The sequence below is a fragment of the Balaenoptera ricei genome, chromosome 16, assembly GCF_028023285.1.
Source record: "Balaenoptera ricei isolate mBalRic1 chromosome 16, mBalRic1.hap2, whole genome shotgun sequence".
Taxonomy (NCBI): domain Eukaryota; kingdom Metazoa; phylum Chordata; class Mammalia; order Artiodactyla; family Balaenopteridae; genus Balaenoptera; species Balaenoptera ricei.
Genome location: NC_082654.1, coordinates 63,136,584 through 63,150,254, shown reverse-complemented (window position 1 = coordinate 63,150,254; position 13,671 = coordinate 63,136,584). Strand labels below are relative to the sequence as shown.

At 53.6% G+C, this 13,671-nt stretch overlaps 1 protein-coding gene across 1 annotated transcript in view; it reads left to right on the top strand.

The window, feature by feature from the left end:
* Positions 1-13,671, top strand: part of CDH23 (cadherin related 23) — a 452,031-nt gene that overhangs the window by 49,652 nt on the left and 388,708 nt on the right. Inside the window, exons 2-3 of the mRNA XM_059900605.1 lie at positions 209-280; positions 6,562-6,639. Coding sequence (XP_059756588.1) covers positions 214-280; positions 6,562-6,639 — 145 coding nt within the window. The 5' untranslated portion in view covers positions 209-213. The remainder of the gene's footprint in view (positions 1-208; positions 281-6,561; positions 6,640-13,671) is intronic.

Sequence of the window (13,671 nt, the reverse complement as noted above, 5' to 3'; positions counted from 1 at the left end):
CCACACCACTGGACGATGACAGAACCCCAGGGTACAGACCCTCTCTTCTTCCCCATGTGCCCCGCCACCACCAGTCTGCCCTGATTCTCTCTCCTCCCTTCTCAGGCCCAGTTCGCCCCGAGCTGCAGGGGTGAGGCAGTGCTGCTCAGCCTGCAAGAGCAGGCGCTCCAATAGGACGTTTCTCACCCTCCCCTCCTTTTGTCCCCAGGAGCCATGAGGTGCCACGTCGCCTCCAGCTGCCTCGTGGTCTGGCTTTCTGTGCTGATCTCTGGATGCTGTGGTAAGTTCAGTCCTCCACCTTCTCTCCCCGCAGCGAGCGTGGGAGGCCGGGCTGGACGGTGTGTGGTTGGCGTCTGTGCTCTGGGACTCTCAAGACCCTGCCTTGCCGTGTGTGTGACTGGGCACTCGCTTCCCTTTCTGGGCCTCGGTTGCTTCTGCAGCCCGCACAGGGCTGAAAATACCAGCCATCCCCAGGGCCTGGGACACATGAGGGAAGGGGAGGAGCCTTGAGAAATACTTGAGCTCTAAGGGGAGGCATCTATGACCGTGAACTGTCCTTCTTCTGGGATGCGGGGACTGGCCCCAGTCCTAGTCCGTTTCACAGTTGTCTTCTGAGCACCTACTGTGTGACACCGTGTGCCCTACTGCGTCCAACTCTGGGGGTATGGAAGAAATGACATTCTCGGGCACTCAGGGGCTCACCAGGGAGAAAGACACAGATAGGATTGCTCTAAGCAGGGTGGGTAAAGTGGTAATAAAGGATGTACAGAGCTCCAGAGAAGCCCATCAGAAGAAAAGATTAATTGAACTTGTGGGCACAGGAGAGACCCAGCCAGAAGGGAGATGTTTCATCTAGGCCCTGAAGACTGAGAAGTTGTTTTAAAGCGGGGAGAGGGAAGAAGGGGATCCTGGAGGAGGGAACAGCCTGAGCGAGGGTGTGGCTGCCAGGAGTCTTTCTTCTCTGCAGGGGGCGGGGCCAGCCCTCCTTCCCCTGGCCTTGCAGCAGCCAGGTCAGTGCCAGCTTTAGTGCCCACGGAGAAAGCCAGGAAAGGCCTGGGCATTTGCCTCTCCTGGACAGCGGGAGCAAAGCAGCTCTGGTCTGCACGAAGGAAGGCCAGGACAGCAGGCACAGCTGGCTCGGTGTCCCGCGGGACCAGGGTGTCCTCAGGGAAGAGCTATGGGCAGAGCGTGCCTGGCGACACAGGCAAACATATTCCTGAGGGGCGTCGGCTCCTTCTCTCACTCCAGGGAGCCGGGAGCCTCTGGAGGAAACCAGAGCTTCATGCTTGGCGGACTGCTGCTGGCATCCTGCTGCCCGAGAGTCCCTTGAAGGTCCCCTCTCCTGGCTTCCATGCTGGGAGGGATCTCTGCTGGAACGCCCCTGTGATGGGGAGCTCACTCCCATCGAAGCAGCGCAGGATTATGGCACAGCCTCAAAGACTCTCAGGGGCAGAGCCAGAAGGGGTCCCAAACCCTCTTTCCACTCCTGGCCCACTTTACAAAGGAGAAACTTGACCCCTGGAGAAGCAGCTGGCCCAGGGTCGTACAGCGCAGGGCCCAGCTAGGCCTCGATCCAGGTCTCTGTCCTCCCGCTCCTCTCTGCCCCATTCGGGGAGGGCTCAGTGAGGGGCACCTGAGACCCTCAGCTCTGACCCTCTGGGTTTGCTTGTTGGTGTCCCCGGACTCCTCAGGGACTCTGTGACCTTGGACACTCATGCCCTCCCCCGCCCTCCCCGTTAAAAAGAAATAAAACAGGTGCTAACAGCTTGGCTGCCTTCCTAGAAGAGGTGCAGTCTCCCCTTGAGCTCTCTAGATCAAAGGCGGCTCATGCATCCAAATTGCAGCAGCCATCATAACAGTGGTGCTGTGCACAGGTCACCTCTGGCAGGGAGGCAGGGGGAGAGGGCAGTGAGGGCTTTTTGTCCTCATCTTGAGGCTGGGAAATGGTGGCCAGAGAGGTAGAGCGATTTGCCCAGGCCACACAGCAGCGAGTGGCAGGGCGTACAAGGCCGCACCCCTGGTCGCTGCTCTGTGCTCCCTGTCCTGTGCACCTTCCCTGTCATGAGTTGGGGGCGGGGTCTAGGGCTGTGCCCAGCATGGACCGCAGTGAGAACCACTGTGCCTTCAGGGGCCTGGGCAGGTGGGCCTGGGCTGGGCTCGGGCTTTCCTGGTTCCAGTCCGGGCTCTGCCACTTGCCAGTGTCCTTCAAGCCCTGAGAGGAATCCCCTGTCCCATCCCACGGTTCTGAGTGAAGTCTGTGCTTCCTGGTCTGGTGGATGCCTTGTCCTTCCCACATCGCGTGTCTTGACGGCTCCGCTCCTCCACATCTGCCCAGCTTTGCTTCCTTCCGGGATCTTTCCCTTCCTCGCCGCGTGTGGAAGGCCTGTCATCCAGCACCGCAGCTCGAATCTGCCTTCTCTGTGAGCCTCCCCCTCTCCCTTCTCCTCTCAGGCCTATGGTGGTTAAAAGCTTGATTCTTGTTCGGGTGTTTGAAATAAATATTTAAAGCTGGTGGACCCGCATCTACTTTGTAGGGAAGGATCAGTGTGAGTGGGCCAGGGATGAGGGGAGAAGGCGTCCAGGGCAGAACAAACAGTAGGCGCCAAAGCAGGGAATAAGCATGTGTGGGGCGGGGACAGAGGGGTGCATCGTGGATGCGGGCAGCTGGACTCCTGTTCCTTCACAGAAGTCGCCCGTTGTCCTCTCCCCTCTCACGGGCACTCACGTTCCCTCTTGGCCGGAGGCCTCACAGCTCCTGAGGCAGCAGTTTGCCTCTGGAGGACACAGCCTTCATGCCTTAAAAGTGTTCTTAAGAGAACAGGCGACCTGTGGGCACCCCCCTTTCCCACCCTCCCATCACCCTCCCAGTCCCCACTGGCAGCCCAAGGCCACTGGGCTTCCTAGGATGGGAGCCTATTCCCAGATCACGGTCCTGCTTGGTGTGTGGCAGGCGACGTACATCCCCGAGGCTCTGCCCAACCTCCCGTGCAGAGGTCTCAGTGGCGGATTATCGGCAGGTCCTGTAAAACAAAATTTGAAAACAAACGATGCTGCTGCAGGTGACGTTTTTTCTGGCTGGTTTCCCTCCCACTGCCCCAGCCTGAGCCCATGCCGAATTCCCTGGTCACCCCTGAGCCTTCTACCCTGGCTCAGCTGCTTTCTGTAAGGGAGCTCAAGGCCCCCAGCAGGGATCCAAAGCCTCCCCCTCTGGCTGAGCAGGCAGCACTGTCATTAATACCAATATTAATAATAGCTACCATTTATCAAGTGCTTGCTGTGTGCGGGAGCACGGCGCTAAGTGCTTTATGTATGTAATCTCATTTAATCCTCAACACAGCCAAGAGGTAAGTCCTATTGTTATCGCTATTTTACACCTGAGTAAACTGAGGTATGGGGAGGTCATATGACTAGAAAGAGGCACAGGGAGACTACAAACAAAGGTGAAGCCCTTGACCACTGGCCTCCTTCTGAGGCTCTTGTGTGTGTGAGAAGCTCCAGGTTCCTCATATGAGAAGGTGGAAGGGTGTGGGTGAGTGCATATGTGTAGTTGTGGTGGTCAGGGAGGGCTTCCTGGAAGAAAGGACATCTAAGGTAAAACTTGAAGGATAAATAGGAATTTGGCAAGTGAAGGCAAAAGGGCCAGCAGTCCTGGCCAGGAGGGGAGAGAGAGGCTACAGTGCTTGCAGAACCAGAAATGACATCAGCTTGGGTGCCTGAGCAGAGGGGGTGGGGGTGGAGATTCCATTAGTTCTGCCTGCTCCCCACTAGGAGGTCTCCAGCAATGAGGGAAGTAGTAGCCTCTGTGTTCTTGAGCCTGGCCCAAGCTCTGAGGGAGCCAGGTCAGCAGAAATGAGGGAGGGGAGGGCTGCAGCCCACCCATGTTCAGGGCCCCTGGAAGACCCAGCAGGAGCTGCTTACGTGTGTGCTGCATGACGTCAGCCCCATGTGAGACCAACCAGCCCCCCACCCCTGGTTGGTAGGGGCAGAGGGGGAAGTGCCCTCATTTGCCTCCTTCTGGGGTGTTTTCCAATACAACAACCAGTTCTCCAACTCTCCAGACACCGACTGTGTGTCCAACAATTCAATTCAATTCTGATGCTATCTACCCAGAGTTAGTGCCAGATTCCACAGATTTAAGGGTTCAGCTCTACTTCAGATGCTAGTGGTGAGTCTCAGGCCACCTGTACTTCTGACCAACTGGCTATAAATCAGGGCTTCCTACTACCCTTTCTCAGGTTCAGTTAACTAGAATGACTCACAGAACTCAGGGAAATACTTTACTTACATTTACTGGTTGAATATAAAAGATACAACTCAGGAAGAGCCAGATGGAAGAGATGCACAGGGCAAGCTATGGGGGGGTGGGTGGGGTCGGGTGGAGCTTCCATGCCTCTCCAGGTGTGCCATCCTCCCAGCACATGGATGTGTTCACCAACTTGGGAGCTCATCAAATATTGGAAATCTCCAGCTTCCCTCCCCTCCCTAGAGGTTGGAGGTGGGCTGAAAGTTCCCCATCTAATCACTTGGTCTTTCCGGTGATCAGCCCCTTCCTGAGGCTCTCTGTAGAGGCCCCACTCTAAGTCTCCTCACTGGGAAAAGGGAACCCTCCTACCCTGTTGGTGGGAACGTGAATTGGTGCAGCTACTATGAAGAACAGTATGGAGGTTCCTTAAAAAACTAAAAATAGAGTTACCATATGATCCAGCAATCCCACTCCTGGGCATATATCCAGAGAAAACTCTAATTTGAAAAGATACATGCACCCCAGTGTTCGTAGCAGCACTATTTACAATAGCCAAGACATGGAAGCAACCTAAATGTCTATCAACATATGAATGCTTAAAGAAGATGTGGCATGTATACGCAATGGGATACTACTCAGCCATAAAAAAGAATGAAATAATGCCATTTGCAGCTACATGGATGGACCTAGAGATTATCATACTAAGTGAAGTAAGTCAAACAGAGAAAGACAAATACCAATGGTATTGCTTACATGTGGAATCTAAAATATGACACAAATGAACTTATTTACAAAATGGAAACAGACTCGTGGACATAGAAAACAAACTTATGGTTACCAAAGGGGAAAGGAGGGGGTGGGGAATGAGTTTGGGATTAGCAGATACAAACTACTATATATAAAATAAACAAGGTCCTACTGTAGAGCACAGGGAGCTATGTTTAATATCTTTGAATAAACTATATATAGTGGAAAAGAATATGAAAAATAATATATTTATATGTATGTATAACTGAATCACTTTGCTGTACACCAGAAATTAACACAACATTAAATTAACTATACTTCAATGAAAATTTTTTTTTTAATTTAAAGATAAAAAATAAATCACCTCATTGACATAAACTTGGGTGTGGTCAAGGGGGCTCCTTATGGATAACAAAAGACCCTCCTATCACTCTGGAAATTCCAAGGAGTTTTGAAGCTCTGTGCCAGGACCTGGGGGCAGAGACCAAACATATTTCATATTATACCACACTACTGAAGGCCTCTGGGGGGTTGCTCAGGGAACAGAGGAAGCCAGCCTTGGGGAGGCTTTGTGTGGGGGACTTGTGATATGGGGGGCTCTTCATAGATGTGAAATTCCTCAGCCCATGACGGTATCATGCTGTCCCCTTCCAGAGCCAGCCCCCAACCTGAGGCTGTCACAGAGTGGTACAGGGTTACCTGCACAGGCTTCCAGGTCTGGGTTCCAGTACGGCCCATGCCACCCTTACTAGCTGTGTGACCCTGGGCAAGTTACTAGTTACCCCCTCAAAGCCTCATTTTCCTCAATAGTAAAATGCGGATGTGACAGCACATGTTGGACCATGAGGATTGATGGAGATGGTATAAGCGGCTGGTACAGAGGAGGGTTCCATAGATGGCAGCTATTATTATTGTTGTTGTTGTTATTATTGTTATTAATCACATGGCATCAGCTGGCCATTCCTTCACACAACAAATAGCTGCTGAGGGCCTTCTAAGTGCCAAGTCCTGTTCTGGGCACCAGGGTTGCAGCGTGTAACACAGCAGACAGCCCTGTCCTTGCCAAGCTCCCAGTCTATCTACAGCTGGGAGGCCCAGTAGGAATACAATGTGAGCCACATGTGTGGTCTTAAATTTTCTAAGAGGCGCATTAGAACAGAAACAGGTGAAACTCATAATGTATTTGACTTAATCCAGTATAGCTACAATCATAATTTCCACATCATCAATATAAAAGATGAATAAGATATTTCACACCCACTTTTTCGTACATCTTCAAAATCCTGTGTGTATTTTATACTTCAGCACATCCTAGTGTGGACCAGGTCTCAATAGCCACACGTGGCTCGTGGCCTCACTGACCGAACGACCTGACAGCCTTCTGCCTGCCTACTGGCATTACTCCCCATTTGCCTCGAGGCAGAACAGCGAGCTGCCAAGGTCCTGGAAAGGTGGCTGCAGCACTGGATGCAGGTTCAGTGCCCACTGGAGCCCCTACTCTGTGCCCCTTGCAGAACGCATGGAGCTGGCATGAGGGTACTTGACTGATGCTCTTGTCCTCTAACTTCCAGGCCAGGTGAACCGACTGCCCTTCTTCACCAACCACTTCTTTGATACATACCTGCTGATCAGCGAGGATACGCCTGTGGGTGAGTTGGCACAAGGGCTGGTGGGCAGGCCGGGTGGCGTGAGGTGGACTCCTTTCCCACAAGTGAAAGGGATCTTAGAGATTGAGCTGATCTTCCCCTGTTATTGGAAACTCTTCCATGGGGTCCCTGATGGGTGTTCGTGTGGCCCCTGCTTGGTTGCCTCCAAGGATGGGACACTCACTACTTCCTGTGGTGGCCTATTCCAAAAGAGAGGAGTTCTTAGTGTCAAAGAGTTTATCACATTGAGCCCAAGTTGCTTGACTTTCACTTCTGCACTAATTTTGTCCTACAAAATGGCTTGTTCCTCTTCCTTGTGAAAATTTGTAGATGAAAGCTCTTGTAGAGTTTGTTTTGTAGCCTTTTGTACTTTTCTGTGATTACTGAGTTTTCTGCACTGAGTATGCCTGTTGTTTTGTCATTAGAAAAAAAATTATCTAGGAAATGATCACGAGCATCCTGGTGCCCGCTTATCACCACCTGCCCGCAGCTTGAGTCACCTCATCACCCAGATCTATCCTCACGAGCCCCTCCCGAGGGCCTGGCTCCTACACCTGCAGCTGGAGGTCAGCACGCATAGTCCCATGGCCTTAGCTCAGCTCTAGGGACCCTAAAGCTTCTCAGGAAATGGGGTTGAATTGAACAAACCCATCTTGCAGCTGTGCTGATGGGAAGGCACTAGTTCTTGTGAGCACGCAGGAAAACAACGCCAGGAGGTGCCACTCACCTCCACCAGCACTCCCTCTTGTGTCCTCTCATTCTTGTCCGTGTCATTTTTGAGAAAGTGCTTGTAATCTGGGACTTCTTACACTCAGGTCTGCCTGCTTCATGGGTATCAGGGTGGGGCTGTGCGCCAGAAACAGCATGCATTGGCAGCCAGCATGGTGCGTCTTTCTGGAGCATCACTTATACTTGAAAGTGAAGCAGGATGGCTTGGAGAGGGGAGGGCTGTGAAGATACTTAACTAATAGGTCATTTAAAGCACTCTTTCATATGTGTAAAACCAAACATAGATGCAAAATCCTTCAAAGAAAATCTCTGCTTGAAGAGGGGAGCCTTAGTGGGCCCCAGACTCTCCCCTGCTGTTTGCAGGGGCACGCGAGAAGCCCCCTGCAGAGGTCTTTCCTTCCACTCTTCCTTTTGTTGTGGGTAGGTGCTGGGCACAGCAGGTGTTCTGACTATTGTGGGGATTGTCCCCATGGCCCAGTGACACTCTGTGTCTAGGGCTGTGGGGACCCACTGTGTAGAAAGTGACCACTCTTTTGACGATTAGCAGCCCCACGCATCAGCATTGTGAGGCTGGATTTGGGGATTGGTGTTTGGGCACCTGGGTGTTTGAAGTGTCCAGGAAGGAGGCAGATTGCCTCTCTGGAATGTTCTTCCAGAGGCTTAGCTCACCTTCTGAGGGGTGGAGAGGATGGCCGGCAGTCCCCTGGGGACCCTGCTGAGCTGGTTCCTCCCTTCTGAGTTGGGTCAGGGGGTGGTGTTTGTGGGCTCCTAGATTCTTCCTGGCTCCTCCGCAGGCCCAGACCTGGCGTGGGGCTGGCACGGAGCCAGCAGAGAGGGGCCCAGTGCCTGTGGATCCGTAAAAGATGAATGTTAGCAGCGTTTATCACCACTAGGGGTTCTGCTTTTTCCAGTTCATTCATCAGTTTATCAGATATAGATGGGGTGCCCCCTGTGCCAGGCCTGGGTGCTGTGGATTCAGAGAGGAATTCGACGGAGGGATAAAGAAGTCAGCATCGCGGGTAATAGAGGCTAGGTCGGCTGTCCGGTTCAGCCCCAGTGGGGATTGAAGGGGGACGAGTCGTGCCTCTGGGGGCAGGGCAGAGCAGCAGGAAGCAGGAGAGGTTAGGGGGAGGCGGTGGCCCTTGAGCAGAGTCCTGAACAGGTCCTTTCCATTGCTTCACACACTATTTCCTGTGGCTGCTTTTTATAAGCGTCTGTTTGAACCTCATCCTCCTGGAGGTTCCTTTGTGGTGGAGGCAATATATCTGGGACAGGCAGGCCCCTGAGGCAGAGGTGTGGCCAGCCACTCAGTGAGCGGGGCTGCTGGCAGGGAGGGGCGAAGCCCCCTCAGGTGAGCGGCGCCAGCCCCGTCACCCCATCTGTGGCCCTGCCTTGCCCCGCTCCGCCCTGAGTGTGGGGTTCTCAGAGGCCTGTGCTGCAGGGAGGGTGACGGGGTTGGGTGGGGTGGCTATTGCTCGGCCAGTGCTGGTAGTGGTACGCCCTGGGCTGGACGCCCCCAGTGAGCCCTCCAGCAGGCCTTGCTCCAGTTACCTTTGGCTCTGGCTCTTGATTGTCTTTTGCAAACGTGGGCATCAACTGGCCTCCAGGAGTAACTCCCAGGACTCAGCCCCATTATGGCTGTGTTTGGCAGTCACAGCGGGGGTGTCCATCTGATGTAATGGGGGTTGATCCCTGGCTCTGGGAGGCCACAGGAATGAGAGAGGGTTCAGTGAGCTGGAAGACAGCTCTGCTCATCTGTCTGGGCAGGGGTCAGTGCTGAGCTGGACCGCACCTTCCTGGCCTCCTCCCTTCCTTTTGCATCAGGATGGGGCAGCACAGCCCTGCCCTGAAAGTCATGAGCCCAGTTTCTGTTCCTTGCTGTGTGGCATTGGGCACAGTGCCTCACCTCTCTGGGCCTCTATCTCCCCATCTCACCAATGAGAGGGCATTGGAAAGATGGGCCCAGTGGCCTTGAGCTGGCGCAGTCCTGCTAGCCCAGGGTGTCACACAGCCCTGGAAACCTCCACTGAGTGCTGTCACCTACTTGCCCTGGGCCATTCAGAGGGTGCATATGGACTCACGTGGACAAAGCAGGGTGCAGACCTCTGACCAGCAGCAGTGGCCAGGGTGAGGGTAAGGGTGGAAACAGCTTGTCAAGGAGACTGGCCCTTTGCCTGCCATGTGGAATGGGGTGGCCTAGAGACTTGACTTTGAGGCTTGCCTCTCACTAACCCTTTGCTCTCTGAATCTCAGTGCTCCAAACTGTAAAATGGGATGGAATAGTCTCCCTTCTGGATTGCTGGGCTGTATACATACACTATAGTTAACTCCAAAGCTTCCACACCTGGAATGCTTTGTTGTTACACAAAAGAGAACTTATGTGTGTCCCAGGGATGGCTGGTTGGACTGTCCTGCCAGCCACGGGCTTGCAAGGGGGACAGACAAGCACATAGGTGAGCTGGGTCCAGTGGGGTGGTTGGTACCAGTGCCTAGAGCCAGAGACCAAACTAGTCTGAAAATGTCAGCTTACCAGAGGAGGAGGTCAGAGCTGTGGCAGAACAAACTTCCAGCTCTGGGACAGATTATCCGGCTTCTGCTTGGACCCTCCAATGAAGGGGAACTCATGATCTTACCAGGCTGCTCATTTCTGTGCTGTGGGGACAGTTCTGGGAATGAAAAAGTCTTCCTAATGTTACTATGAAACCTGTCCCTGCAACTACTACCCACTGAACCTAATTTTGACCACTGGAGCCTTACAGAATAATAATGATAACATAACATATGATATACTATATATATATATATAATATATATTATTATACTAACAATGTTTACTGAGTACTTGAGGCAGTGTCTTAGGTGTTTTAATTCATTTTTAAATTCCTTTTAAGAATGGAAGGTAGAGTTTGATTACAGGCTCTGTCAGAATGTAGTTTCTGTGAGTGTGCTCTCCTGGGTTAGAGATTGGGACTTTCATTCACCCCAAACCTTCTGAGCCTTTCCATTTTTCATGCTTTTGCTGCAGTTTCCGACCGCGGGCCAGCGGCCACGTGCTGGGGAACAGAATGGGAGGGCACGGCCCAGCCATCTGAAATCCCGTGCGGAGGCTGCATGTTCCATCTCTATCTCCTCCTATCTCAGCTTCCAATTCCCTCTGCGTGATGTTCTTTTTGTAGACCATCTCCCAGCTGGAAAAGACAGAAGCCAAATGAAGTCATTAAGTAGCTCTGCCTTCCCCTGGCCTGTTAACATCCGGGTCCCCCTTGTCCCTGTTTGTCTTCTCCAGACGTGAACCTCCGTCACTGGCAGCAGAGCCCGGCCTGGGCAGGGCAGAGCAAGAGCACAGTGAAGACTTGATGCCTGGTCAGGCTGGCTGGCATAGCCCAAACCTCGGCCCTGGCTGTCGGCAGCGAATGGCCTCATGTCACCTTTAGGATGAGGGACAGGGTGCAGGGATGCTGTCTCCGATCGCCCTCCCCAATCCACTCCAAACACGCCACCAATATTGCTCATGTCGAGATCACCGACCACCTCCCTGTGGCTAAAGCTGACCGTTAATCCTCAGGCCTTGTGGCCTTTCAGCAGTTATCTTTATTTCCTCCAGGACATCACCTCTGGCTGTGCTTTCTCAGTCTCCTTTGCCTGTTCCTCCACCTCTCCAGGACCTCTTGGCACTGGAGGGCCGCGGGGCCCAGCTCCTCTGTCTCTTCTCCATGCTCTCACTCCTGTGCCATGCCTAGTCTGGCAGCTCTGGGTACTACCTGTGTGCTGACAGCCCTGAGGCTTCTACCTTCTGCCTGGGCCTCCTCGCACCAGAGATTCTAGACTCATATACCACCTCTCCATCCATTTCCACGTGGATGTCTCAAGGGCTGTCAACCTCAGCCTAAAGCCGAACTCCCAACCTTCCCTGCAAACCCCTGCTTCCCTGCAGCCGCCCCCATCTCAGTTAGTTGCAACTCCATCCTTCCAGTTGCTCAGACTAGCAACTTGGGGTCTTCCCTGACTCTTCCCTTTCCCCCCTCCACCTCATATCCAGTTCATCAGGAAATCCTTTTGGCTTGATCTTCAAAATATTTCCAGAATCTTCTCACCGCTTCACCTCCTACCACCACAGGCCAAGTCTGGATTATCCCAACAGCTTCCCGATGGTCTCAGCGGTCCCCCTGCTCCCTCTGCCCTGCTGCAGCCTTTCTCACCCTCCCAGCCAAGTGGTCAAGGGGTCCTTTCCAACCTGAGATAGAGCCTGTCACAAGGTCAGCTCAAGTCCCTCCACCCACCTGGAATGTCAACCGTGTTCTTAAATGGCATCGAGGCTGTTTGCAGTCCAGGCCCTGCTACCACTCAGACTTCACCTCCTTCCCCACACCCCCAGCTCGCTCCACTCCAGCCGCACCAGTCGCCCTGCAGTTCCTTGAGCATGAAAGACGAGTTCCTACCTCTTGCTCTTTGCGGTTGCTGCTCCTTTTGCCTGGAACGCGATGAACCTCCGTTGGTCAGTCAAGTCGGTTCACATGCCGCCGCCTCTGTGTGGCCTTCCTGGCTTTCTCCAGGCGGGGTTCAAGGGCTGCTTCCTTTGCTTCCTCCTTCTCTATTAGTCCCAGTCGCACTGCTGTTATTACTCAGCTGCTCATCTGTCTCCCCTGTTGCCCTGTGAATGCTTCCAGGTGCCTGGGCCATCTCTGTGTCCCCTGGGCACCCCCCCCCCCCAACTCCCTGTGCCTGGCTCATGCCTGGGGCTTGAGGTGCCTTGGGGGAGGAGTGAAGTCTGGAGTTTGTGAGTGCGGGGGGAACCTTCCAAGGCAGGGGCTGGGGCTGGCTCCATGCCGGCTCACCATCCTTCTGGAGTCTCAGGCCAGGCGCCCCTTCCCCAGGGTGTCAGGAGTGAGGTGTTGGTGATGACAGGGATGGCTGCCCAGGGAGAGCGCCCAGGAGAGCATGTCTCCCAGATGGCACAGATGCTGTTTGTGCCTGCACTTGTGAATGGCAAAGCCCACACCGTGCGAGGGTCATGTTTTTAATCACCCCAGCTGCCTGCCCACCCCAGGCTGTATGTGGCATATTTGCTGGGGACGCTCGGGGCACCGAGCCCTGGCTGGCCTCCAGGGAGGGGCACAGAAGCAGCAGCATGAAACCTGGCTTGGAGGCACCAAGCTGACTTAGGAGTTCTGAGGGGGTGGAGGGCATCTAGTCCGTCTACCTTGGTTGCCACCCCAGTCCTCACTCATCAGGTCCTGGAGGGGGACAGTGTCCCTTGGGGCTGGGTCCCAAGGTCACTCCTCCTATCCCAATTCTAAATACCCCCAGTCCAAGGCCTCCCAAGTGCCTAGAGAAAGGAGTGAGAGTTCTTTATCATGGCCTGTCACCTACCACTGCTCACCTGCTCCCCATTGCGGGGACCCGCTCAGCACCCCAACACCTCACCTCTGTCTCACCGCCACACCCCCACCCGTGCTGTCCCTTCGGCAGGGAGTGCCCTTTCCGCTTCCCTACCTGGTGAATCCCTACTCATCTTTCGAGGTGTAGCTCAGATGTCACCTGCCCTGGGAGGGGCCGTAGCCTCTGCCATCCCCCACCCTCTGTTTGCTTTGAATTCACCTCTGTGAAAGCTCTTAGCAAGTCCTATCATGGTTATTTGTGTGTAACTCCCCATCGGCTGTTCATTTTTACTTATTATCTTAATTAATATCAACGTTACAATTAATTATCATTTTGGTATTTATGTATAATATAAGATTGTAGAGCGATACTATTAGCTAGCGTTTATTGACTGCCAGCCTCCGACCAGAGCCTCACAGTGAATCCCAGAGAAGTGGCATCATGTCCACCATACAGCCCAGCAAGCTGAGCCTCCTGGCACATGTCCTCTGTGCCAAGCACAGTGCTTGGTACAAAGTGGGCCTCAACAGTTGCTGGTCGGATGAGTAGAGGGATGAAGGAAGAATGAAAGGCTGAGTGGATGTTGAATGTCTTGCCGATTCCCCTCCCCTTGGCTCCTGGTCCCTCTATGTGTCGCCAAGGTGGGTGCTCATGGAGCCGACATCCCCAGGCAGACCCTCCCAGACCTCCAAAGCGTCTTGAGCCACAATTCAGGTGATAATGCCCACACTAATCACCTACACAGCTAAATTAGTCTTGTCAGGAGCCGTTAAGGCAGGAGCTCGGGATTCATTAGGATGCATCAGGCCCAGGCAGCGCCTGGCACCACTGCCAGACGGCTCTGATTAATTTCTCTGCAAACTCCATCAATGCCCAGCTGTTTCGTCTGGACCCAGCGAGAGCAATTTTCAGGTGGGCTGACCCGCA